At 42.5% G+C, this 24,481-nt stretch overlaps 12 protein-coding genes across 12 annotated transcripts; 6 read left to right on the top strand and 6 right to left on the bottom strand.

The window, feature by feature from the left end:
• Window positions 1–17: 17 nt before the first annotated feature.
• Window positions 18–1,760, top strand: K450DRAFT_173615 (uncharacterized protein; the record flags this gene model as incomplete). Its single annotated transcript, XM_051584180.1, has 2 exons — window positions 18–620; window positions 693–1,760. The coding sequence occupies 2 exons, from the start codon at window positions 18–20 to the stop codon at window positions 1,758–1,760; spliced, it is 1,671 nt and encodes a 556-aa protein (XP_051445446.1).
• Window positions 1,761–2,064: 304 nt separating this feature from the next.
• Window positions 2,065–3,274, top strand: K450DRAFT_237021 (uncharacterized protein). The gene is made up of 4 exons (XM_051588358.1): window positions 2,065–2,297; window positions 2,367–2,451; window positions 2,598–2,667; window positions 2,740–3,274. The coding sequence occupies exons 1-4, from the start codon at window positions 2,291–2,293 to the stop codon at window positions 3,190–3,192; spliced, it is 615 nt and encodes a 204-aa protein (XP_051445445.1). The 5' UTR covers window positions 2,065–2,290; the 3' UTR covers window positions 3,193–3,274.
• Window positions 3,275–3,802: 528 nt separating this feature from the next.
• K450DRAFT_237017 (uncharacterized protein) lies at window positions 3,803–7,716 on the top strand. Its single transcript, XM_051588357.1, has 11 exons — window positions 3,803–3,989; window positions 4,060–4,145; window positions 4,207–4,289; window positions 4,350–4,591; window positions 4,673–4,896; window positions 4,958–5,055; window positions 5,123–5,437; window positions 5,504–5,842; window positions 5,908–7,355; window positions 7,432–7,537; window positions 7,611–7,716. Exons 1-11 carry the CDS (start codon window positions 3,937–3,939, stop codon window positions 7,641–7,643), a joined length of 3,027 nt encoding a protein of 1,008 aa, XP_051445444.1. The 5' UTR covers window positions 3,803–3,936; the 3' UTR covers window positions 7,644–7,716.
• A 21-nt stretch (window positions 7,717–7,737) lies between these two features.
• Window positions 7,738–8,187, top strand: K450DRAFT_237013 (uncharacterized protein). The gene has a single exon (XM_051588356.1). The coding sequence runs from the start codon at window positions 7,776–7,778 to the stop codon at window positions 8,040–8,042; it is 267 nt and encodes an 88-aa protein (XP_051445443.1). The 5' UTR covers window positions 7,738–7,775; the 3' UTR covers window positions 8,043–8,187.
• Window positions 8,188–9,169, bottom strand: K450DRAFT_237011 (uncharacterized protein). Its single transcript, XM_051588355.1, has 3 exons — window positions 9,036–9,169; window positions 8,889–8,976; window positions 8,188–8,812 (listed from the first exon to the last, which is right to left on the bottom strand). The coding sequence occupies exons 1-3, from the start codon at window positions 9,137–9,139 to the stop codon at window positions 8,333–8,335; spliced, it is 672 nt and encodes a 223-aa protein (XP_051445442.1). The 5' UTR covers window positions 9,140–9,169; the 3' UTR covers window positions 8,188–8,332.
• Window positions 9,170–9,915: 746 nt separating this feature from the next.
• K450DRAFT_237009 (uncharacterized protein) lies at window positions 9,916–10,342 on the bottom strand. Its single transcript, XM_051588354.1, has one exon. The coding sequence runs from the start codon at window positions 10,170–10,172 to the stop codon at window positions 10,011–10,013; it is 162 nt and encodes a 53-aa protein (XP_051445441.1). The 5' UTR covers window positions 10,173–10,342; the 3' UTR covers window positions 9,916–10,010.
• A 2,382-nt stretch (window positions 10,343–12,724) lies between these two features.
• Window positions 12,725–13,644, bottom strand: K450DRAFT_237008 (uncharacterized protein; the record flags this gene model as incomplete). The annotated part of the gene is made up of 1 exon (XM_051588353.1): window positions 12,725–13,644. A coding segment is annotated over one exon (814 nt), but the record flags the coding sequence as incomplete, so codon positions are not given.
• An 830-nt stretch (window positions 13,645–14,474) lies between these two features.
• Window positions 14,475–15,592, bottom strand: K450DRAFT_237006 (uncharacterized protein). The gene has a single exon (XM_051588352.1). It carries the CDS (start codon window positions 15,139–15,141, stop codon window positions 14,488–14,490), a length of 654 nt encoding a protein of 217 aa, XP_051445439.1. The 5' UTR covers window positions 15,142–15,592; the 3' UTR covers window positions 14,475–14,487.
• A 557-nt stretch (window positions 15,593–16,149) lies between these two features.
• K450DRAFT_237000 (uncharacterized protein) lies at window positions 16,150–20,164 on the bottom strand. Its single transcript, XM_051588351.1, has 14 exons — window positions 19,859–20,164; window positions 19,701–19,767; window positions 19,598–19,636; window positions 19,449–19,514; window positions 19,013–19,378; window positions 18,107–18,514; window positions 17,907–18,041; window positions 17,615–17,830; window positions 17,409–17,547; window positions 17,294–17,345; window positions 17,098–17,224; window positions 16,495–16,978; window positions 16,365–16,421; window positions 16,150–16,299 (listed from the first exon to the last, which is right to left on the bottom strand). Exons 1-14 carry the CDS (start codon window positions 20,053–20,055, stop codon window positions 16,178–16,180), a joined length of 2,475 nt encoding a protein of 824 aa, XP_051445438.1. The 5' UTR covers window positions 20,056–20,164; the 3' UTR covers window positions 16,150–16,177.
• Window positions 20,165–20,213: 49 nt separating this feature from the next.
• K450DRAFT_299450 (uncharacterized protein) lies at window positions 20,214–21,748 on the top strand. The gene has a single exon (XM_051593711.1). The coding sequence runs from the start codon at window positions 20,268–20,270 to the stop codon at window positions 21,621–21,623; it is 1,356 nt and encodes a 451-aa protein (XP_051445437.1). The 5' UTR covers window positions 20,214–20,267; the 3' UTR covers window positions 21,624–21,748.
• K450DRAFT_236993 (uncharacterized protein) lies at window positions 21,736–24,195 on the bottom strand. The gene is made up of 11 exons (XM_051588350.1): window positions 23,806–24,195; window positions 23,622–23,734; window positions 23,437–23,556; window positions 23,276–23,376; window positions 23,102–23,204; window positions 22,963–23,017; window positions 22,803–22,881; window positions 22,655–22,737; window positions 22,300–22,584; window positions 22,072–22,229; window positions 21,736–22,011 (listed from the first exon to the last, which is right to left on the bottom strand). The coding sequence occupies exons 1-11, from the start codon at window positions 23,889–23,891 to the stop codon at window positions 21,848–21,850; spliced, it is 1,347 nt and encodes a 448-aa protein (XP_051445436.1). The 5' UTR covers window positions 23,892–24,195; the 3' UTR covers window positions 21,736–21,847.
• On the top strand, window positions 23,800–24,479 carry K450DRAFT_236989 (uncharacterized protein). The gene is made up of 2 exons (XM_051588349.1): window positions 23,800–24,301; window positions 24,352–24,479. The coding sequence occupies exons 1-2, from the start codon at window positions 23,890–23,892 to the stop codon at window positions 24,456–24,458; spliced, it is 519 nt and encodes a 172-aa protein (XP_051445435.1). The 5' UTR covers window positions 23,800–23,889; the 3' UTR covers window positions 24,459–24,479.
• Window positions 24,480–24,481: the final 2 nt, after the last annotated feature.

Below are 24,481 nucleotides of genomic sequence, written 5' to 3'. Positions count from 1 at the left end.
AAATGGAGAAGAATCTTATGATTGTTGACTCGTCCACAGCGTCCTATGCGCAAAACCTACCATCAGAGATTATATATTCCATTTTGAAGCAAATCACTGCAATGTCGGACGTATACAGCTGTAGTCTTGTCTGCAAAACATGGTGTTATTTGGCTTTGGAAGTACTATGGTTCAAGCCAGGCTTCCAGTCTGCGTCAACCTTGGCACTCTGCAGTTCACTCTTGCGCCAAGAACCTTCTACGCTCATGTTTCCCTATCCATCGATGATACGACGTCTCAATCTATCAAATCTCTCTAGCGATATCTTTGACTCCACATTGTCTTGTTTAGCAGGCTGTCACCGACTGGAGAGAATAACGCTAGCAGGGTGTACAAGACTTACCGACAGCGGAGTGCTTGCCTTATTACAGAACAAAGTTGGTCAGAACTTGATATCGGTTGACTTGAGTGATGTCGTCAATGTTACGGACACCGCTATTCTGGCTATTGCAGAAAAGTGCCCAAGGTTGCAAGGATTAAATCTCAGTATGTGCAAGGACACTCACGAGCATCCTGAGTCTGTGCAAATCCATGATGAAAGCATTGTTAGAATTGCTGAGAAATGTCCAGCTTTAAGACGGGTATGTAATTTTTGTTTGTTGTGTTCCTTGCTTATGTCTAGATGGATATTCATCCTACTTTGCGATTTGCAGATAAAGCTGAGCAACTGTGTTCATCTGACTGATCGCTCCGCTATTGCACTGGCTACACATTGCAAGGTTTTATTAGAAATCGATCTCATGAATTGTCATTTGATAAGCAATGATGCTCTTATAGCTATCTTTCAGCATTGCTCAGAACTGAGAGAATTCCGTATCAACCAATGCAGACGAATTCTCGACACCGCCTTTACACAATCAGCTCTGGCAACCAAACCTCCTGGATTTTACCACCAGCTCCGCATACTCGACTTGACGAATGTAAATGCTATTACCGACCAAAGTGTCGCAGTCATCGTGAAAGCTGCTCCCAAAATACGAAATTTGATATTAAACAAATGCGACAAGATCACAGACGAGTCTGTTTTTTCCATCTGCAGACTTGGCCGACACCTTCATTATCTCCATCTTGGACATTGTGACAAACTGACCGATCGGTCCATCATACAACTTGCGCATCAATGTATGCGGATACGCTACCTGGATCTTGCTTGCTGCATACAACTTACGGATCGCGCAGTCATGGAATTGGCCATTCTTCCAAAATTGAAGCGTATTGGCTTAGTCAAGTGCCAAAACATCACAGATGAAGCCATTTTCTCTCTCACCAACCTTTCACGTATGACGAATTCTTTGGAGAGAGTGCATCTCAGTTATTGTACAAAGCTCACAGTCCCGTCTATTACCCACCTTGTTCGATCATGCCATCGCTTAACTCATTTAAGTTTGACTGGCGTTCTACCTTTTTTGCGACGTGATTTTCAACGATTTTGCCGTCCACCTCCTAGAGATTTTAATCCCCAACAACGAAGCGCATTTTGTGTATTCAGTGGAAAAGGTGTACGAGACCTACGAAACTATTTTACTCGAATCCGTCCATTGCACAACACTTTGGATGATATACCCCCCTCACATGTCATGCCAGACTTTCGCCAAACAACCATGCAGTCTTTACAAAATGACACTATCTACATGGAAATAGATGGTGATGTTGACGGTGACGGCGACGGTGACGGCGACGGCGACGGTGATAATGACATGGAAGACATGGAAGATGTATAAATATTGTGTATTGTTGTTCCCCCCAATTCAACTTGTTATCTGTCCATACCCGACATCAAAACCAGTTCTTTTTCATCCATTCAAACTGAAAATGATGGCAAAGACATCATTTCTTTTCTTTATACCAAAGTATAGTCCTCACTCATTTGTTCTTATTCTTTTTCACCAACTTTTTTTTTTCCCCTGCATTTAAGCTGGACTCAGCACTGGATACCACAACCAATTTGACATGAAACGTCCACTTCCGTAATCGTCAATAATAAACCTCTTTGCTGTCAGATATCTTTAGCTTTATGTCAATTCGGTTTGCATAGGGAGACTTAACACTGTGTAGGCTTGTGCAAGTGATATTCTACCAGGTCTGAAATGAAGCACCCAAGTGGTCGGTCATTGAAGTATCTTGACGTCAGCATTTATGCACGTGATCATAGTGTTTTTGAAATTTTGTGCCTGCCTGTAGAAATATCTTTTCCCTACCCTTGATTTATACAGCCCTTTATCCATCCATCCATCCATCCACATAATTTGCCATGGGAGGTTAGTATTGCGCGCGGTACATCATCTGAACGAAGGACAGAAATACTCATCGAATTACCTCGCTCTTAGCCTACAAATATCTCGAAGAACTCTACAAGAAGAAGCAATCTGACGTTTTCCGTTTCTTGCTTCGTGTCCGATGCTGGGAATACAGGTACATTGGGAGCTTTGACTCCATTTAGGCTTGAACACCATATTGTCTCCCATGAGCAATTGGTTAAAGTTCTTCCGATGAATATCAATGTTACCTCTGCAAGCATTTAATTGACCGTAAGACATTTTTGGTAATGTATTTTTTAGACAATTGAATGTGATCCATCGTGCCTCGCGTCCTTCTCGTCCTGATAAGGCTCGTCGCTTGGGTTATAAGGTGTGCTTTTACTCTCTTTTTTTTTTCTTTCAGGTCACCAACCGAACTCCTTACTAAACTGTTTCCTCTTAGGCTAAGCAAGGCTATGTTATCTACCGTATCCGCGTTCGTCGTGGTAACCGTAAGAGAACTGCTCCCAAGGGCGCTACTTTCGGTAAGCCCGTTAACCAGGGTATCAACCACCTCAAGTACCAGCGCTCATTGCAAGCCACCGCTGAAGAGCGTGTCGGCCGCAAGTGCGCTAACTTGAGAGTCCTTAACTCATACTGGGTTAACCAGGATGCTACCTACAAGTACTTCGAAGTCATTCTTGTTGATCCCCAGCACAAGGCTATCCGTCGTGATGCTCGCATCAACTGGATCGTCAACCCTGTTCACAAGCACCGTGAAGCTCGCGGTCTTACTGCCATTGGCAAGAAGAACCGTGGTCACGGAAAGGGACATGGTTTCAACAAGACCATTGGCTCTGGCCGTCGTGCCAACTGGAAGCGAAGAAACACCTTGTCTCTTCGTCGTTACCGTTAAATTTGTTTGTAATCTTTTTAGTTGCATGTATTATATAAAAAAGTTTGAGTTTATATTTTAGCAATTATTCCTTGTGTTGGTTGAACAAAATGTCTTGCGTAAACTCAGTGAATGCTGTATATCAGGAGGACCCTATATGTTTCTTTAACCTTGCCCACCCATTGCATACCCCAGAATAAGCATTTTAAAAAGCATTGATGTATTCATAATTATAGTACACGCACGTATTGAACATTTCAACTATTATAGGATCATGCCTTTCGCAAAGACTTTAGCAGCAAATCCTTTTCATCTAGTGCTCTGCAAAGCATCTCAATACGGTAATTGGCTTTATCATATTTGACTTGAAGTTCCTGAAGCTCTTGTTGTAGTAAGATGGTGGACTCAACTCCGGCCGCGGATGCTGCATCTACGTGTTTCGACGTGCTTCCATTTTGATATTCTAAACAACAAACGCTGTTCACTACTATATGCATGATACACCTTGTCACATGAGTGAAATTTTACCAGCTGCTATCATCTTCAGCTCTTCTACCTGCGCTTGTAATGATTCTATGATATCGGATACTGGTGTGTCGGTAGCCATACGTACCAAACGGAAATAAGTTGTGGAGAGAGAAAAATTTCCAATGTGGGCCAACAAAAAATGCAATACCTACGCACAGATCACGTGCCGATGATATGGTCAGCAATATGGCGAAGTCGTCACGAAGCCAATGAGTCATTTATACTTCATTGTTAACCATGCAATTAGACGCTGAAAATACTATTGACGAAGGGCTTTATTCACGCCAACTGTAAGTGGACCTTTCTGTACGTGGACTGCGTAATGAGCGCCTCATATCTTATTGTTCACGTCTTTGATAGCTACGTGCTCGGTCACGAAGCCATGCAGAAAATGAGCGTTGCTCACGTTCTGATTATTGGCTTGAAGGGCCTTGGTGTTGAAATCGGTACGATAAGTTCATCCATTTGATAAGAAGTTTTATCCGTAAGCTAATGCGTTTTCTCCAGCTAAGAATGTCATTCTTGCCGGAGTAAAGAGCGTCACTCTTTACGACCCTGCTCCTGTCCAAATATCTGATTTGTCAACTCAAGTATGATCATCCCCCCGATTGCATATCTTCATTGGAAACTTGATCTAACCACTCCCTTAGTTCTTTTTGACGGAAGAGGATATTGGCAAACCACGCGCTGCTGTATCTCAGCCTCGCCTAGCAGAACTCAACCAATACGTACCCGTACATGTATTTGATGGACAGCTCAAAGTAGAGGACCTTAAGAAATACAAGTGTGTTGTTGTAACTGAGCTGCCATTGGCACAACAACTGGAGATCGACGACTTTTGCCATGCTAATGGTATCAACTTCATCTCTACAGAAGTCCGAGGTCTTTTCAGGTAAGTCCAAGCTTAGTAATACCAGGCTTATTAAAATGAGCCATTACTAAATGTCACCCCTTTCCATATTTTGGTATTCAGCCGAGTTTTCAATGACTTTGGAAAAAATTTCGAAGTGATTGATGCAACTGGAGAGAACCCATTGACTGGCATGGTTGCTGATGTGTTGAAGGAAAAGGAAGGTGTTGTGACTTGCTTGGATGAAACTCGCCATGGACTGGAAGATGGCGACTATGTCTCTTTCACCGAAGTTCAAGGCATGACTGAACTCAATGAAATGAAGCCTAGAGCCGTGAAGGTTTTGGGTATGTATAGAGCGAATTCTCAAATCGAACAGTGTTCATAAATACTAATCACCTTTTTTAGGACCATATACCTTCTCTATTGGTGACACCTCCAGCTTCTCTGATTATAAGTCCGGCGGTCTGTTCACGCAGGTCAAAATGCCAAAATACCTCGATTTCGTAAGCATTTTCAGAATGTGTCGTTCTTTATGATATGGTCATTAACTAACTGGCTATGTACTTACAGAAATCATTCCGGGAATCGATTTCAAGTCCTAAATACGTTGATTCTGATTTCGCCAAGTTCGATCGCCCATTGCAATTGCACTTAGCCTTCCAAGCTCTCCATGAATTCGAAGCTAAGAACAACCGCCTTCCCAAGCCACGTAACGAGCAGGATGCCGAAGAAATATGGCAAACCACTCAACAATTGAACGAAAAATTGGGTATCAAAACAGAATTGGACGAGAAGTTGATCAAGCAGTTCGCATATGGTGCTGCTGGAGAAGTTTCTCCTATGGTAGCTGTTTTTGGCGGTCTTGTCGCTCAAGAAGTGCTCAAGGTAAGTTCCTGACGAATGGTATGTAGTATAGATGCTCGGTGTACTCAATCATTCGATCGGTTTTAGTCCGTTAGCGGTAAATTCCATCCTATCGACCAGTACATGTACTTTGATTCATTAGAATCATTGCCAAAGAACTACCCTTTGACTGAGGAAAATTGTGCCCCCATTGGATCACGTTATGACGGCCAGATCGCAGTTTTCGGTAGAGACTTCCAACAGAAAATCGCAGATACTAAGGAATTCCTCGTCGGTTCTGGTGCTATTGGCTGTGAAATGATGAAGAACTGGGCTATGATGGGTCTCGGTACAGGTGCAAATGGCCGAATTTTCATAACTGATATGGACACCATCGAAAAGAGTAACTTGAATAGACAATTTTTGTTCCGCAATACCGACGTTGGAGTAAGTATAAGTATTTTACGATACAAACCTGTCATCGCTCGCAAGCTAACTTCAACACCTCATAGCAACTTAAATCTGTATGTGCGTCCAAGGCCATCACCAAGATGAACCCAGACATGAATGGAAAGATAGAAACATACCAAGAACGTGTTGGACCCGAATCTGAAAATATCTATGATGATAAGTTCTTTGAGGCTCTGGATGGCGTGACGAATGCTTTGGATAACGTTGAGGCCCGAACCTACGTTGATCGACGATGTGTATATTACCGCAAGCCCCTCTTGGAATCTGGCACTTTGGGTACCAAGGGTAATACTCAGGTGGTGATTCCTTTCTTGACTGAATCATATTCTTCTTCCCAAGATCCCCCGGAGAAGTCCATCCCTATCTGTACTCTTAAGAATTTCCCCAATGCTATTGAGCACACTATCCAATGGGCAAGAGATCTATTTGAAGGTTTCTTCAAGCAGCCTGCAGAGAATGTCAACCTTTACCTTTCCCAGCCAAACTTTGTTGAAGCTACGTTGAAGCAAGGTGGTAACCAAAAAGAAGTTTTGGAAAGCATTCGCGATTACCTCGTTACCAAGAAACCATTGTCGTTCACCGAATGTATCGAATGGGCACGTATGAAGTTTGAGGAATACTATAACAACAACATCCAACAGCTTTTGTTCAACTTCCCCAAGGATTCAGTCACATCCACTGGTCAGCTCTTCTGGTCCGGTCCTAAGCGCGCTCCCGAGCCAATTGCCTTCGATCCCAAGAACCCTATCCACATGGACTTTGTTGTTTTTGCTGCCAATCTTCATGCATTCAACTTTGGCCTTAAGGGAGAAACTGATAGAGAATACTTTGAGCGTGAGCTTCAGAACATTAAGGTGCCTGAATTCAAGCCTAAGCAAGGTGTCAAGATTCAAGTACAAGAAAATGAAGCTCAACAACCTCAGACTTCTGATGAGGACGAATTGGATGAGATCATTTCCAGCTTGCCCCCCGCTAAAGACTTTGCCGGATTCCGTCTCAACCCATCAGAATTCGAAAAGGATGACGATTCTAACTTCCACATTGATTTCATCACCGCTGCCTCCAACTTGCGTGCTTTGAACTATGGCATTACACCTGCCGACCGTCATAAGACCAAATTCATTGCCGGCAAGATTATTCCTGCCATTGCTACTACGACCGCCTTGGTTACAGGTTTAGTGTGTCTCGAATTGTACAAGATTCTGGACGGAAAGGACAAGATTGAGGATTACAAGAACGGTTTTGTCAACTTGGCGTTACCATTCTTTGGTTTCTCAGAACCTATTGCTGCTCCTCAACTAGAGTACCACGACCAGAAGTTCAGCCTGTGGGATAGATTCGACATCCAGGGTGATGTGACACTACAAGAAATCATTGACTACTTCAAGAATGAGCATCAACTGGAGGTTACTATGCTTTCATCTGGTGTATCCATGCTTTACTCCTTCTTCATGCCCAAGAAGAAGTTGGAAGAGCGACTTCCTATGAAGTAAGTCTTAACGTTGAATTTCACGGTCTCACAATCGGCTCATGGAAATGTGTATTAATGTTGTTTTCTTTTATAGGATGTCGAAGTTAATCGAAACGGTTTCCAAGAAGCCAATTCCACCTCATGTGAGGGCTGTCGTTGTGGAAATTTGCGTCAACGACAGGGATGATGAGGATGTCGACGTGAGTTTAAACCATATATCGTGTTATGACTAATCGATCTCACGCCTCTAATTTTGTATTGCTTTGTGAATAGGTCCCATACGTTCGTGTTGTTATTCGCCCATAATTTAGTAGCATGTCAGCATTGAATCGAAATTTGGCGGCAATAAAAATGTTCATAAGACAATGACTTGACATAATTTTGGATTTTTTGTGTTTGGGAACCGGTAGCTTTTGTCCCACCTTCTATGTCTTCATAATGGCCACCTTATCCTCATTTCCAGGAATGTTCCCGTTTCAAGTTATATATTCGCAATACAGAGGCTCGCAAGGGTTTTTGTTATCGGATCTCATTATGCAATTTACAAAGCAAGTGCTTCGACCAAAGGTTTTGTTGATCATGCTGGCCGTCACGGTAATCATGTTCGACTTGGATGACTTGTTCGATCTCGAAGGAATCGAGTTTGAGGAAGACGAAGATCCTCATCAGCCAGAGGGCGATAACCACGCACCAAGCGACCTTTGACCAAGCCATTCAGTTGCCTATTTACTCTCCTTTCATTTTTCACATGTATCCTGTATCTACGTGCCTTAGCAACTATCTTGTACTCTTACCACTGACTTTGTCCCAATCACGCCTGCACTCAACCTCATTCTTGACCATTGCTCAACCACTTATCGATGTCTACTCGATCCTTACTCGATTGCGATACATTCCTATTCGCTTGTATATAGTATATTTATTCGCAACTTGTACAAACAGCAACTCATATTGCAGTTTTTTTTTAAAACCATATGCATGGTTGGCTTGATTATTTACTGTGGTGGTGGTGTCGGTGATGGACGTAATCCTTTAGCGATATTAGATGACGATACAGGCCGCTTGATAGGTCCTTCGTCTATAATAGCTTCTCGTCGCTTTGGTTTTGCCTTCTTCTTCTTTTTGATTTGTGAAGTCGTACTAGCACTATCTGTTGGCACCGCATCCTCCAGCACTGCAACAAGGGATGTTTGATTATCTTCCACTGCTGGTGATGATGAACCTGAGTCCAATGCAGGGCTGTTGGAAGTTGGTGACGCCGCGATTGGACTGGGGGGTATAACGACTTTTGCGGCAACCGACATGTCGTGCTCTTGATTCCTCTGTTTCGAGCTTGCTGCTTGCGCATCGTAATTAGTTCGCGCTGTATGAAGGTTTGCTGCTTTCTCCTTCAACTGACGAGATCTGATATTTAATGACTTGGAGGTAGCATCTATGTACAAAACTTTGTCGCGGTATATTGAAATTTTCGCCATCTGCCTCGCAATAGACATAAGACGTGTCAGAACAGCCCAACAATTAACAGCCAGCGCACATCTACCGATTACATACAGTTTCTTTGATATTAGTGAGATCCAGTTCTGTTAACGTCGAATCGCTAGCGACGTGTAGGCTATCTAAAAGCTCCTGCTGCTGGGACCTAATCTCGAGAATGAGCATAATACTTCAACTGGTTTGAAATACCGAACGTGAACTCACTCGAGTATCGTAAGTCGTCGATTCAGCAGGTCGAGTGTGGGGACGATCTGGTCTGTCAGACCTTTAGCTAGGTTTTGTGATGCATCTTCCGAGATTTGTATCATGACGGAGAGAAAAGTAAGCCAAACTACCAGTTGTGACTTTGCAAAAATACCTCTATGGCTTTTACTGCGAAAGATCCCTTTGATGCCAAGTCAAATTTATAGCTCATACCACATTGATAGATAGTATAGCTTTCATTTTCTGTATATGTTATTAAGTATATGAACTGCAGACAACTTTTAACTCAAGCATCATCGCTGCCTTTTAAACAAGGCTTTTCGAACGTAGGGTGCTCAGAGATAGGTACCTGAGAAATAACAGCAGTAGGTTGTCACTGTTTCATAAAATACTAGCTCAATCACAAAAGTTTCATTCCCAAACTACGAATAACTTTTCTCCAGCCAGTCAATAGATAGGAGAAGTACAGCAAATCATCTAATTCATACGCTAGAATTACAACGATATACTCACTCACCAAAACGCATGGAATTACTTCGAGAATGACTTCCTAATCCTTCCTTCGATGTCAAGCTTCGGTCAGGATATTTCTCAAAAATCATTCACATCGCAGGGCAAAAAGAGAGTAAACAGCAGATCCAGTAGATCACTCCTTCTTCTATTTATCATTCTCTATACCACTGTTATGTTGCGTGGTAAATTATGGCTTGTAACGATGTGTAAACGATTTTCTCACCCTGCTCGACAAAGGATTGCAATAGAAGCTATCTTTGAACAGCAAGACGAAAAGCTTATTGTAACTGACAAATTTTCAATCTAATAAAGTATAAAGGCATTACCAAAGTAGTGCTTTGGTAGCTGAAGTGTGAATATGATACATATGACACATATGTTATTTATTTTTATGCGAATTGTACAACGTTCTAGAATACATAAAGGCTGAGAGAAGGGCCGCTTCTAACGCTTTCATTGGCATTACATGCGATTGATTGGACTGTGTTGCATTGGGTAAGTGGGAAAGAATACATGAGGAGCGGTTTTCTTTGCTTGCTTTGTGCTTGCAGTCTTGGTGGAAGAGGCAGAAGCACCAGATGTAGAGCTTGCAGAGGATTTTGAAGAGTGCTTGAAGAAAGGCATGTTCTTTATAGCGTATAAGATTTGTTTCTGATGGATGGAATGCTATTCCAAAGGTTGATGACCATAGCCATTATATAGTATTCCTCGTCCGCCAAGTGCGTAGTACTTGCGCCTATGCCAACATGCTCGGCTACGTTTTAATCGCCGACAACTTGGCCCTTGGCATTGGCATCGTTCCATGGTGATACATACTACCAGTCGAATCAAGACGGATCCATACCGACCAACTTGCGTGATATAGAACCATGTACACTAAAAAAGTCTATGATCTTTTGAAATGAGTATGTAATCCATAAAAACCTGAGCCATAACCATAAAAAAAATCTTGTGATTCTTACCTGGTCAAGCCAAACTTTTAATAGCGAAAAACACTATCTATTATATTGTGGTCATAAGAGAAGAGGGTAACTTAAGAAGAAACAAAGCTTACACCCCAAGGACCTCCTTGGTGCCAACCATTGCCGGCACGTAAGGCCATTTGAAAACCGTACCGCAATTCATTTGATGAAGTTTTTTATTCTATGTAGATTTTTATACTTGGAATTTGATACCACCCATCAATGGTCATCGGCGTTCGTCAGCGGGAGCTTCTCTATTTTAAGGAGCTCATGTATTGGTGCTTGTAAAAGAAGAATATAAGGTGACGTAAATTGATAATACACGGCGCCAATTGCGAAAGCCACTCCAAGGATATCAATCATGCCTTTCCAAGTTGTCGGTGGATGATACAGCAGAATCACGCCATGAACCTCACAAGCTAAAAACATAGCGATAGAGTTTCCAATGGAAAGTATTCTTATAGAGAATGGCTTCTCAATATCTTTCATCGGTTCCTTGTTTCGATCACAATATTTCGTTACCACCATCATCATGGGATGGTACCAAGAGATTACTGAAATTCCCCAAGGGATTATTGTTTCCAAAGAGTATTGATGGTCCACACCGCTGTACCTTTCAGCAATATAGGTACATATTGCCGCTACGAAGATAGCCACTGAGGCATATATGACAACGGAACATATGCGGCTTATTATACGGCTTTCCGTGCCGAATCGAGCTTCATTGTAGTTGCGCATAAGCTGGATTGAGTATTGGGTATTGCACACGAAAAGAATGTAGGCAAAAAACATGATTCCCGCTTCTACTTCGAATGCGATACACGGACAATGTCGTTGAGCCACCAATACAGAGAGTGCAATTGCAACCATGAGATGTAGTTTACGTAATAAGCGTATAGGTGACCTGCCTATGCCATGACCTGCAAAGATATGCAAAGAAAAGATTGCAATCTGTGCAACAATAAAAGAAAGCGTCGCATTTATCTGGGCAGCAAGGACCGATGTGAAATTGATTGAAAAGCCGGAGAACATGAGCGTGGTGACAAGAAATCGCAGTGTGGCACATTTTATAGGTTTAGATGGGAACACAGTGTCACCATGAAACTCGTGCCAGTAGTGAAAGAGGCGCAGCAATGGTCTTTGCTTAATCTCCCGTATATCACTGCCATTACATATTGCTGCATTGTCGATCTGTTTTAGTAGAGCATAACACCGTTCTAGGTTTTGAAGTGATAATTCCACAAAGTGAAGACGTAAATTGTTAGTGCGTGAATTGATGTGGCAAACCTATAATGAGGACATGTGAACTGTGGCTGCACGTATGTGGCTAGCCAACAGCTATACCAAGCGATGTGTTCTAAGAAAAGAAAATGGTAGCGAAATTCCTAAGACTGCAAGACCTATGTCAGCTATTTCCATCGAGATTACTGTACGACGCTTGGGTCATCAACTTACCTTCATGAACCTAAATATATCGCGAATCGTCACAGACGTTTGTCGCCAGGTACCAACTTCAAAACGAAGTCGCCTAGCAAGTAAGTTATGTTAAGGCGCAGAATGTTTAGTACAAGTGTCAATAACAATTTTTTTCCAGAACAGCATTTGGTGTATTGAATGCCGCTGCTTCTCGTTTGCGGCTCGTGTAAGATTAGAAAAATTAGATGCGTTCTCTTGCCTTGCAATGGCGAAAACTAACCTCTACTTTCTGGAAAACAGCACTTCTGTTTGTAAAGTACTATTTTGCCACACTGCAGATACGGATTTGCCGAATGTACAACCATTGCGAGATAAGCTTCTGCATTTGATGAAGTAAATGAGAGACCGTATTGAAGCTGCTTGAGCAATTCACCGCTCAATAAGTTGTATGACATGATGTAGCCACTCAACAACGGGTCGTATCGGCTGCCTAAAATGGAAGTCTGTGCGCAGCGGCGAGCAAGGTCAGCCATAAGCACATTGAGTAACTTCTTTCCAGTTGAGCAGTAAAAGCTACTATCAGTTGTTGTCTCATTGATGTTTGGAAATAAGTACCATTTTTTTTGTTTCATGGCCAATTTTGATCTTCTCCCTACATTCAGCTGCAAAACTTGTAGCCTTATAAAAGTCATAGCGAAGCTGCCAATGTAAAACGGATTAAAGACGACTCAAGAACATGTGTATTATACCGGGTAATCGCAAAAATGTCACTTTATTAACAGACAAACGTGCTAAACAGACCATCAACCTGGTAATTGTAGGAGGTGATATCAGAATTTTATTATGAATAATGGTTTGAAATTGTAAATTAGTACGATATGTGTATTGCAAGGGTATATTACATCTATGCCTCACAGATTTCATGTGTATCCCTTCCGAGAGGGAGTGGTGTCATTACCGATAGCTTATTGTAAAACATTACGAAAAGAAGTGTAGAGAGCCTATAAAGCAGTGTATTAAGGATCACATTACCGACCACGATGCCAAAATCTTGTGCAAACAAGATCTCTTCTTCATATGTTGTAATTACAACATAGAGATAAAACGCAAACATCATGACAATGTACAACGAAAGTAAGCTGAAGGTCTTGATGATTGTGCTCCTTTTCTCATTGTGTGGCACTTTGGTGTGATATGTTATTCGAATAACCAGCAAAAGCAGTAGTAACCACGCCCATAGCGCGAAGAAGGTCCATAAGTCAGCTTTGTACAGTATGTATACATTATTGTCTGTACTTGGGGTTACGATAGATTGAGCGTAAAGGCCAGCCACAATGATAAAGGCTAAACATGCAGCAATTGCGAGGCTACACATGGCGGTTATTACAAAGGTTGGCCCTCCCAGATATGAGATCGTGAATTGACGCAGAGCCAGCACAGCAGTCAAGCCGAAGAAGGCGTCTGATATATAGCCCAGGATGACGAGTGCTAAAATTGGGCCATTTGAGACCATATAACTATTGTCAATGCCTTCGCTGATTGCATTTGAAATCAAAGAGAAAACATTGGCAGCCAACAGGAAGTAATAATGGAGCTTCACAGATCCACGGCGTACCAAGAGCTGTAAGACCAAGATGGCGACAAGGATGGCAGATACCGAGATGTTTATCACTACTTGAGCATTGGCAAGTTTGATATAGTCTATAGGATCAGCCATGTTTGAGAAAAGATGACAGTTAAGGTAGCAAAAGTATCAGGTTTATGTACTTTTTTTTTTAGTGTAACGCCGTCACCACTCCTAGAAATACACAGACAAATGCGTGACCGATGCGGACAAAGAATTTCCCCAGTAGCGAAACACATTGAACTGCCGCCTCGCAGTAATTCGAATGGGGCTCTTCCCCCGCCTTCAACCTTTCAAAGCACTGGCTTCAATTTGCACAAAAACCCTACCTCTTCAACCAATGCCTACAACGTCAAAACCAGTTGATGTAGCTGAATGTTTTTTCAGCACTAGCAGCATTGGTTCTTGCAAATTTAATGATAATCTCTCGATAGAAGAAACTTTATGTACGTCTTGCAGTATATCTCAGAGTAGCATACATTTCTAACTATAGTGATATTGCCACCAACGTTATGCTGCTGCGTAGATGGAACATTCTTAAAGGGTTTAGCTGAGGCTGATTGGCGAAAATAACTCAAAGCATGGAAAAGGAAAATGGAGGTTGTGAATAAACGTGGCGCGTTGCATTCGGCACAATTATACTCCGCATCGGAAACCTTAGGGGAAGGCCGTCGCCGCGTTAGCCCGTGTCAATGGGTACCTGCAAAGTGATATATTCCTTATACAAATTTTCACTCTTGCACCGAATCTTTCGTCATGAAAGCTGATTGGTCAATATGCATGCTCGTAAGGGTCAAGATTTCCTCATCTTCTTTTTGTTTACGTAAATCGAACATGAATTGCTGCATGGTTTCCATGGGAAATATGGTAACTTTTTCATGTTTATATATTAAAGGTCTTTACAGTACTTGACCGAAAAAAAAAAAAATTGTGCCATCTAAAAATTACGCATTGGCATTGGCATTGTCAGCTCGTCTATGTCTTCTTCCATCTTCATTCGTTCTTGTATAGGCACCATTGCAGATAACCTGGTATAGAATCCAATGAAGAGCAGAAGACTTACTCTTGTTAATAATATTGACAATGCGAGATCAATCTGTGCCAATCTTTCAACGACATCATTAGAAAATGGGAAATATCCTATGAAAACCATCCAGACAGAGTAAAGAGTGACGAGTACAATGAAAAAAGCCAAGAGCTCCCAATCATTAGTCATTATTCGTCTAATAATGCCATAATGCTGTCGAGAACCTCGAGTAGCCAACACGCGAATGAAGATGAGACCTAGAACAGACCATATAGATAATGCAGGGGAGGCCCAAAAGATGATCCTTGATAATGTGAGAGCATTGAAAGTGGCATTGTTGCCAACTACCACGCGAACCACAATAATAAGGACTGTGACCACGATAAGCCAGAGGGTTCCAAGTATTGCAGGGATGCTTGCTAATATGTCGCGACTCCCAAGGTAGATTTCAGAGCAACAATGCATTGCCCACAAGCCAGCGAGTTGAGTAAGTAGTAAAGTGAGGGCACTCATGACGGCCATAGCTGTTGACGATGGGTCCGAAAATAGAAGAAAAATTGTCATGGGTATGAAGGGCTAAGGCATCAAAGATTATTCCACAAATGACTGCCAGTTCCAACAGGTAGTAGTGCAACCTAGCGTTTGATTTGTGCCGAGCAAGAAGAGCAAGCAAGAGTATACCACAAACTGCGACGTCGACTATGGACGATATCTTTCTTAGTTTCAGGGAAAACGTTGGAGAATTAATAGACATATTGTGCTGTATAGTGTGAGCTGGAACGAGATGAAGATACCACCACAGTACAAGTGTCGCTTAAATACGAATGGTGCAAGTGACTTGTGCGCTTACAGCCACACGACAGCAATGGAAGCTGTCACAGCGTAGCGCAAAAATAGCCCAGCATCACTTCATCCAAATAAGCTTTTTACCTAACCCCCAATTTGACAAAGGTGTGACTTGTGAATTGGGCAATAACGAAAGCCTCACGCCAGTAAGGTTTAGATCCTTGCCTCACTGCGTACGCTGCACAGTAACATCATGTAGTGGTAGAAATATTTCAAAGGTACATTTCACGATGGGTATACAACAATCTTTATCATACAAATTACGGATACAGGTACAGTGATCAAGAAATAATGCATTCGTCCTTCTCTTGCTTCCTTCTCTTGGGACCATGCAAAGATTCGGGAACGATCAGTGACGATAATGATGGCTGAAGTTCTTCTGCATAAGCATGTAAGGTCGATATATGGCCCGTACGGTAGTCATTTTCTACATTTTGTAAACTCTCCCGACTTTTGCCCATGCGACCAAAATCCGAGAGATTGGTGGCCGAAACAGAAGCAAACGCCTTTGATAATTTACGTGTACGTTGGCGTAAGTTTGCTGAGATGGATGTAGTGGGTATTGGGCTCGAAGGAACCGCAAAAGGTGATGGATTGGGTTCTTCTGGTAAGGTAATGCCTGATTTTGTTCGTCGGATAACATGAGGTGGCTCTGAAACTGGCCGCGGACGAAGTTTTGTATCCACATCCATGGCTGGCGATGAATTCCGTTGCGGCAACTATAGTATTATTATTCATTAAAAATGCTGCACAGTCAAAAATCGCAGTGACAAGTAGTACCACGACTTACCTCGTCCAAGGATGGCCTTCCTACAACATAGATGGAACACAGAGATGTATCTTGCTTGCACTTTTCATGACAAATGAGAGAGCAATCTGTAGAGCTGATGGATTAACATTTTGCACAATCATCGGAGGTAAATATTCTATGACATGGTAACCTTCACAGAATAAAGCATGCTTCTTGATAAGTTGTAGGCATGCCTTGCATACAACAGCTATATACATTGGGTTGAATTAACAATCGAACATACCGACATTTCTTCCATTTGTATATCGCATGTCACTTACATTTAGAGAATGAGGTTTTGATAAAGCGGTGAACTTCAGAATACTCAATCTCCTTCGAGAAACGTTTGCTGGCTCTAGAGAACAGTCTTGATGTGACGCCCCCGGCCCCTTTAGACACAAGGTAGCCAACACTGCGTGATGATGGCGCTTGGTGGTCGCTTACTGGTATCTCAGGTAAAGCTTTGTCAACAGCTGATAAAGCGGGCAAATTTCCTTCAGAATAGTTGGACTGTCTATATGGGCTTGGTTTAGCGTTGTCCAGGGTATCAGGATTGGTAAGTTGCTTTTGCTGCATCAGTAGACCTTCAGGTGCAGTTGTGTGCCGTTTGAGTGCTTGATGTCGCTGTTGATTTGCGTCTGAGGGTTTGTCTGATGGCAACATGTAGACATTATTTTGAATCCAAGTATGGCCCATGAGCTCCTCTGGAGTTGGCCGATCCGAAGGAACCTTTTGAAAGCATAGTCGCAGGAAGTGACGCAGATCCTGTTGCGACAATCAAAAGACGAACGCAAACATGAAGAAGAGATGAGATGGAAAGAGTCAGTTGCATGACCTCTTCACATGTGTGGTTAAAGCAAGCTATATTGATTTCAATACATTACCTCAGATATATTATCAGGTAGAGGAGGGCAGTCGTCTTCAACAATGCGAAAGAGGGTCGCCATAGAGATCAGATGAGCATATGGAGGCTTGCCAGTACATAGCTCAATGATGGTACAACCAAGAGACCTGGTAAGCAAAAGTCAAATTTAGTCAAGACGTACGGCCCCTTTAGAAACAAGTACGTAAAACACCTACCATATGTCTGACTCAAAGCATGCACCTTTCAATTCGATGATTTCCGGGGCCACTAAACAACTAAAGTCAATACCTCATAGACATTGCCACCCATAACATCAGTCACTATACATACTCCAATTTGGCGTTCCCGCAACAACACCATCTTCTACGTTTTTCATTTTCAGATTTAGCGATACTCCGAAATCGGTCAACTTGACGTTGCCTGCCTTCGTCGTTAGAATATTGGCAGCTTTGAGATCGCAGTGCACCACCTAACAATATGCATTGGTCAGTGCACCTCTGACTACTGTTTACAAATATTGCCTGCCATTCACGTACCTGATTTTGATGCAAATAAGACAGCCCTTGGAGAATTCTGACACAATAAGATGCGACTAATCGTTCGGGGAAGGCGCCAAATGCCTGCAGAGTGTTGTGCAGTGAACCATTTTCCACATATTCCAGAATGATATTTAAGTGACTCTCACTGAAACTGAATCCTTCATACTGAACCACATTTGGGTGAGACAGCGACTTCAGTAACTCCACCTCTTTCTGTAAATGCGAAAGCAAGTTCGGTCAGCCAGCCACTTGACGATTTTCACGACCTCCTACATAAAAGTGTACTTACCATGATTTCATCAATTTCTTTTGTGTTGGCGCTTTCTAGCGTTATTCGTTTGACAGCCATCATTTGACCTGTTCCTAGATTGAGAGCCTTATAGACAGACCCATATTGACCCTTCCCTATACAGTTTCCCAATTGCTTTTGAAGCGGTGATGCTTAGTGTTGAGTGCCACAGTGCAAGGAGAAAACGAATGAAAACTTACGTATTGTGCAATCAAGTCACCAGCGTCATCGAAAATACTAAGCCTTTCTTTTCCGCTATCTGTCATCCGCTTTGATTCTGATGGCTTGTTATAGAAAGGGTTTGATTGGCGTTCTTCCTTGTGTTTTCCAACACTGCCGCTCTTGAACACATTGGTCTTTTCGGACGAGTCCTTGACAGTGGGTATGGGGCTTGACACAGATGGAAACGGATTAGGTGACTGCATACTTCCAAATTCGTCTAGTTCGTCTTCATATGTGAAATAAGAGTCATGTCCAGAGATGTCCAGCATCGGGTCGTTATATCCAAGCGTGTGCTGCACTCTCGACGAAGAAAGTTTATCTTTATGTTGATCACTCCATTCTTGGTATCTAGCGTGAAATGGTATTTTCTGTCGAGTAGAAGATTTTTTGGAGAAGTGAAGGTTCTCAAGAAGAGATTGTTTAGAGTTAGTTGAGCCATGTTTGACACCACCATGACCTTGCTGGTTGGTGCTGCGAGTTGAATTGAAATTATCTTGTTTTTGGGTATTATTTGCGGTAACAGTACTTGTTGAATCACTAGAACTAGACATAAAGGATGCAGGTATAGATGGCTGTTTGGAAAGCCGTCGGCGTCCGTTTGTTCCGTACCCACTATCCGAGGGAGATTTTGGGCTAGACATTTGGGTATCTTCTTCGATCATTGGTTTATTTGCAGTTGGAAAGACTTGCGAAGCAGCTTCTGTCAATGCATTTGCTTTTTGGACCAGGGTGGAGGAAAAGTGAAGTGGATCGCGATGCGGCATGTTCAATGCGGAATTTCGTCTTCCAGTATATGGTGGTTCAGGCTGGCCTTGCATGTCAAACAGAATATCTTTGACATGGCGGTATTGAGTTCGGTCTTGCCGTAGGGATCGGGAGCTATTATGATCAGTGATAATCTCGGAACGAGACTTTTTTCGACGCATGGCCTGCGGTGTCATATCGGTCATGTACGATAGTTCGGAATGATGCTTGTTGCGACTGTATTTAGGGTTTATAGTGGCGCTGCTAGGTAACGGGGAGTCATTAAGTGACAGTTCAGCCATGGGTATGTGATTCAGTGTAGAACGAAGCTTCATTTCTGATGAGTGTGAAAGGCTTGGCGCTGGATGTGTCAAGTCTTCATATAATTCAAATGGAGTGGTTTTGGAAAAGCTGGACTTTGGTATTTGTGACAATCTCTTTTTGCTGGCTGGTGGCAGGCTTTTAGTAGAGATTGCTCGCTCCAAGGCTAAAACAGTATTGACCACCTGGATGATCGAAATTATTTTTAGTATTTACAGGTACTACCACCACATCGGTAACAGCTTGCAAGCTCACCGGCATAATATCCTTGCTTTCGAACAAATCGTTTGGTTGGAATAATTCTGAATTTTTAAGTCCAATCTGTGGATGTAAACTTCAATCGTTAGGATAAAATGTTGTAGAAAGCAATATCTTTTTAATTTTACGCTGCTGTTGAAACTTACCTGGCGGAGGCCGTTCAAAAAGTTGGTGATATTTTCCATCTGTATGAAATTCAGTATTTAGAGGAGACGTAGGGTTCCCAAAACATATGAGGAAGATGACTACCTTAACAAAAGAGTGATCTTTGTAGCCTATATTGTGTATCGTTCCTGGGCGCACTTTGTTTAAAACTCTGTCATATTTGTGACGGCAGTAAGGTCAGCAAAAAAAAAAGGGGTTATCGCAGTTTAATTGAATAGAAATGGCCAAAGCCGGGGACTAACTGGCAGAGCAAGACGCCATCCTGAAGGTCATACTGAAGATCGTCAGTGGGAAGATGGTAACCCAAGATTTTTTCAATCCATTGTTGAGCTTGTCGTTTTCTGTCAAGTTTAGAATTGGGCGGGGTACTATGCTGTAATGTTGAGGTTTGCGATGAATCGTTAATCCAAGGAGGATGAGATTGCTGAGGGGTATACATGGATCATACAACGATGTCGAGGTAGCCGCTTAATAGAAACAAAGGGGGGGTAGGAAGAGAGTGAAATCTGCACGGTCTCCTCAAAATTTATCGCGTGTATTTCCAAGACTGTGTGCAACCTGCACCATTTGATTGCCTCTTTCTTTTTTCAGGCACACGCCGCAAGCCAGCAAGCCCGAATCACTCCATTATCACAAAATTCCGACATTCCAATGTCGTCTTCATTCCAAACAGCTTTGCTAAATGAATTGTCTCGATTGCCTCAGGAAGGTGGAGGAATCTACCGGGTGTACCATTTCGCTACAAAACCTGTGATATGTAAATATCCAATAGAGCTTAGTGGTGGCGGCACGTTCAGCCAATCTAGCATGATTCACCGACTGATTCTCATTGCCCACGGGAGCACTAATCTGGAATCACCTGCCTTTGTCTGTGGCATGGAGGTTATGGAATACAAGGAAAAGTCAACAGATCATGAACCTTCGTTGGTGTATATTTCAAAAGTTGACACGTCTGGTTACAAGGCGCCTGCTCCAATTACCTCGCTTATGGTAAAAACATATCTTTCAACTCATTCGAATTGCACTACCCACATATTTGCGCGAGCACAACCACAATACCTATTCCACAGATCCGTGGAAAATCCCTCCAAACATGCACAATCAGATCGAGGACTCATTGCATGGTGGCTACGGGTGATCACAGATACATCTTTTTTGACAAAGCTGGACGCGTGGTGGTGTATCCCAGGAGTGGATGACCAGGAAAGTGCCAAAAGAGAAACGCGTGTGACACAGGATCTTAAATTAGGTCAAGTGAACTGGCATTATGGATATTCATACGACGATAACGCCGATCCGAAGGCTGTCATACCCAAGTTTCCCGATGACGCTAAAGCTAGGCTCTTAAAATCCTACGCTAATTATGACAGCAAGGATGATTCTGACGAGGAAGAGGACGATGATGAGGATGATGCCGAGGAAGGTGGTGAAGGAGACGATGGCAAGGATGAAAATGACACAAAGGGAGACGAAACACCATCTTCTCCTATGAATAACAATGATGCAAGTAGCGATGACGAAAGTGATGAAGGATCAACAAAGCAAGCCGCCTCAAATCCCGGAAAGATTAAAGACATTTTGGCTGACGAATCCCATTCAATGACTGTTCGTGAATTCTGGGAGCTGCTATCCATTGGAGAAGAGTGTGGATCGGGAAAGCTGACGGGATTTTTCGTCATAAAAGGAGACCCTGCAGCAAAGGAAAGCGGGGAATTCAAGGAGCTCGCACAAACACTCTCGAAAGATCAATTTACTGTTATTTGGAACCACTTGATGGCATGCGAGTTTACATCTGACGAGAGTAATCGCACTTCAACAGCCAAATTCACAGCACAGATCAATGAATGTCTCCAATTAGAATCGGGATATTTACCCATTGAAGCTACCCCTTCCGGGGAGTCTAACGCAGAGATTAACAAGCCAAAACGCCCGCTGCAACAAGAAAAACCATCCGCTCCAACGGTCAATGTATTGGGTGGTAGTTTCATTAAACGAAGAAAGACATAGATTTGTACATTGTTATATGAGTAAAGTAAAAGCGAGCACTATTAGACTTGAGGTTGATCTTCAAATACAATGAAATTTTCCATTTCACGTCGAGTCTGTTGTTCCCGCAACAGATTGTACACCCTTCTTTTCATCCTTTCCGCGAATTCTAATACTCGAAGCAATTGTGCTCTTGCCATTTTCAAATTGGGCTGTAAGAAATATGTTAGTGCCATCTGACGGCATCAGCTTATGAGAACAAATGACTTTACCTGAAGAATATGGACACCGTACATCGTAGTAACAATGAGCTCATCTAAACCGTCATGGTTTATATCCAGATGCACCACACGATAGATTGGGTATGAAAATTGTCTTTGCCAAAGGATGAAGTATGAATTTGGAGAAGCTGCACAGAAATATTACTAGAGTGTTGTGACAAGATCCTTATGAAAGCAACGATACGCACCTTTCTTGTATATCAGAATTTGCTTTCCATAGGTACCAATGATAATTTCATTTTGTCCATCCCAATCAACATCCATAACATGTGAACACAATACAGAATCGTAGTGACTGGACTCGGGTAATACAACGGCGTTTTGAAGACCAACTTCTGGTACGGAACTAGTGCAAACGGAGAAAGCTTAGCTGCACGTCTCTTATTCAGCATACAGGCTGGCGTCGAAGCACTTACTGATATATTATCGCACGTTCAACTGCGCAGGTCACTACAATATTTGTATCGCATTCGTCTTGTAAAACCCTATCAATAGAATCACCATCATTCAAAATATCTGGCGTGATTGGTGACCGTGAGTTGTAAATTTTGACCGAAGATATTGGGCTGAATAGTCTCGTGGAGTAGGAAGCTGTTTCCACTCCGGCAAGGTTATAAACTCCAACGCAAAGCTCGCCATTCTGACCACCTGCACAGAGAATTCTTCCCTGACCATGATCATAGATATCCATGAAGAGGACGCTGATGCATCAAGGCGTAAATTTAGCGGCGATACAAAACTTATGCCTGAACATGAGATTTGCACATTTACCTTTGCCTCTGTTCTGCCATTTTCCCCAAAATAGGGAAATAATCACCAACATCTAACTCTAGGAAATTGTCGCTTTCTGAGCTCTATAAAAAAGCCCTTTAATGAATCCGGCACCGAATGTCACCTCTGTATTTACAGCAATACGAACCTGGCAGTACATGTGCACTATTCCATCAGTCGATGACAGTAAAATTGCAGTCCGAATATTTCCATCTATCTGCTTTACGCTGAATTGTACGATGATAGGATTACAATGGAGTTAGGTTTGAACATCGTGTACTATTTCAGATCTATCATCGTAAGTATACCTCACGTGGTTTAATTGCATGGGAGCAGAGTCAACTTTGATTAGCTGGCAAGCGCCTAGTGAAGTGAGTGAAATCAATAATGAATACTTCACGTTGGCAACTATGGATATTGCACATCCAACGAAGTTCAAAACCTTACCGACAATGTTAAATAAAGTTTGTTCAAGATATGGGGCAGCTTTGCGGCTACCACCGTAAATCCTGAGTTCATAATTGGTCGAAGGATTCTCATCGCTTGAGCGCTATCAGGCAAGTGTGCATATTAATCAATACATAGTATCCTTTGTGAATTAGATAACCAAAATTCACCAACCTCTGCTGTTGTAATACAGACAACCATATTCTTGACAAGAAAGCCTAAATTGTCCTCCATAACGTGCTCAAACGCATCGACAGATATTATCTCCAATTTGCCTGTTCAAGGTGGATTTAGAAATTTCGCACATGATTAAATGAATGCAGCTCGTTACGCACCTGTCTCTATACCCAACGGGATACATAACCCGTTCCAATACCCATTGCACGCAACAAACGCGTTTAGCTCTGAAGCTGAGATACTGAGTAGGTGCTTGGACTTTTTGGTCTCCGTTGGAGCTGCTTGCCATGAAATGTTTGATTATTACTTTCCAAATCTTATAAGAAAATATGCAAATCAATACCTTCGCGAGATGGAGGATAAGGTAAAGAGTCGTAGCGTGTTGACGGAAACTCTTCCGCGCACTCGAGATAGGTTGGTAATGACGTTTCTAATATGACTGAACCAAAAATATTCCTGCACCGAAAGAGCTGAAGCGTGAATAGGCAAGAAATGCGCAAACTGTACAAAGGCCACAAGCTCCTTACGTTCTTTCATAACCGTAACGAGAAAAATGTGTCTCTTGAAAGAGAGTGTTCTCATCATCGGCCTGCAAATTCAGGCGTTGGGCCATGGGTGCATGTGGGGGTTCGGACAGTTCAGACCAAAGAATCGGGTGGCTTTGCAAGTCAGATAATGTAACCCCCCTCCACAGAAATTTACAGTTCGAATTTTTTCACGTTTTTCATTCCCCCTTCACCATGTTAATGGCACAGCGCATTTCCCTTGTTGCTCGTCGACAACCTGCGACCATTCTTGCTCGTTATGCTTCAGGTCAAGCTGTCGTTCCAGAGCAATTTACACAAACCATCGTCCTCAGCAATGGAGCTACTTATACCGTGCGAACAACCTCACCAAAACCTCAAGTCAGATTGACAAAGGACACTCGCAATCATCCTCTTTGGAATCCTTCCATGCTTCGAGAAGGTGTCAACGATGAAAGTGAACAACTCACTAAATTCCAAAAGAGATTCGGTGACCTCGGTGGCCTCGATGATATATCATTCGTCCAAAGTGACGAAGAAGTCTCAAAGGCTATGCAAAAGGCAGCAGCAAGCGGCGGTCAACAATCCAAAGCAGCCAAGGGAAAGGGAAAGAGAAAGTAAACAGATCGTTATTAATGCGACGCAGTCATGTATAATAGACCCAATAAAAAGAAAGCAT

The sequence above is a fragment of the Umbelopsis ramanniana genome (assembly GCF_025399195.1).
Source record: "Umbelopsis ramanniana AG unplaced genomic scaffold K450scaffold_21, whole genome shotgun sequence".
NCBI lineage: Eukaryota > Fungi > Mucoromycota > Umbelopsidomycetes > Umbelopsidales > Umbelopsidaceae > Umbelopsis > Umbelopsis ramanniana.
Note: the sequence above shows the minus strand (reverse complement) of the source record. Positions and strands in the feature narration are given on the sequence as shown.

Bases quoted from the DNA above. Each gene is read 5' to 3' on its own strand.
- K450DRAFT_237000 (XM_051588351.1), bottom strand. From the start codon at position 20,055: ATGTATACCCCTCAGCAATCTCATCCTCCTTGGATTAACGATTCATCG. The intron at 17,225-17,293 runs GTAGGTGTTTTA...TTTGCTTACCAG, and splicing joins TGCTTTGAGTCAGACATATG to GTCTCTTGGTTGTACCATCA. The intron at 16,422-16,494 runs GTAAGTGACATG...CAATGTATATAG, and splicing joins CAAAACCTCATTCTCTAAAT to CTGTTGTATGCAAGGCATGC.
- K450DRAFT_237011 (XM_051588355.1), bottom strand. From the start codon at position 9,139: ATGATACAAATCTCGGAAGATGCATCACAAAACCTAGCTAAAGGTCTG. The intron at 8,977-9,035 runs GTGAGTTCACGT...TCTCGAGATTAG, and splicing joins CGACGACTTACGATACTCGA to GTCCCAGCAGCAGGAGCTTT. The intron at 8,813-8,888 runs GTATGTAATCGG...ATTGCGAGGCAG, and splicing joins TCACTAATATCAAAGAAACT to ATGGCGAAAATTTCAATATA.
- K450DRAFT_299450 (XM_051593711.1), top strand. From the start codon at position 20,268: ATGTCGTCTTCATTCCAAACAGCTTTGCTAAATGAATTGTCTCGATTG.
- K450DRAFT_236989 (XM_051588349.1), top strand. From the start codon at position 23,890: ATGGGTGCATGTGGGGGTTCGGACAGTTCAGACCAAAGAATCGGGTGG. The intron at 24,302-24,351 runs GTGGCCTCGATG...GAAGTCTCAAAG, and splicing joins AAAGAGATTCGGTGACCTCG to GCTATGCAAAAGGCAGCAGC.
- K450DRAFT_237006 (XM_051588352.1), bottom strand. From the start codon at position 15,141: ATGACAATTTTTCTTCTATTTTCGGACCCATCGTCAACAGCTATGGCC.
- K450DRAFT_237017 (XM_051588357.1), top strand. From the start codon at position 3,937: ATGCAATTAGACGCTGAAAATACTATTGACGAAGGGCTTTATTCACGC. The intron at 3,990-4,059 runs GTAAGTGGACCT...CGTCTTTGATAG, and splicing joins GGGCTTTATTCACGCCAACT to CTACGTGCTCGGTCACGAAG. The intron at 5,843-5,907 runs GTAAGTATAAGT...AACACCTCATAG, and splicing joins TCCGCAATACCGACGTTGGA to CAACTTAAATCTGTATGTGC.
- K450DRAFT_237021 (XM_051588358.1), top strand. The intron at 2,452-2,597 runs GTACATTGGGAG...TGTATTTTTTAG, and splicing joins GTCCGATGCTGGGAATACAG to ACAATTGAATGTGATCCATC. The intron at 2,668-2,739 runs GTGTGCTTTTAC...GTTTCCTCTTAG, and splicing joins CTCGTCGCTTGGGTTATAAG to GCTAAGCAAGGCTATGTTAT.
- K450DRAFT_236993 (XM_051588350.1), bottom strand. From the start codon at position 23,891: ATGGCCCAACGCCTGAATTTGCAGGCCGATGATGAGAACACTCTCTTT. The intron at 23,557-23,621 runs GTATTGATTTGC...CATGGCAAGCAG, and splicing joins TTATCCTCCATCTCGCGAAG to CTCCAACGGAGACCAAAAAG. The intron at 22,230-22,299 runs GTAAGTGCTTCG...CGTTTGCACTAG, and splicing joins GAACGTGCGATAATATATCA to TTCCGTACCAGAAGTTGGTC.
- K450DRAFT_237013 (XM_051588356.1), top strand. From the start codon at position 7,776: ATGGCCACCTTATCCTCATTTCCAGGAATGTTCCCGTTTCAAGTTATA.
- K450DRAFT_237009 (XM_051588354.1), bottom strand. From the start codon at position 10,172: ATGCCTTTCTTCAAGCACTCTTCAAAATCCTCTGCAAGCTCTACATCT.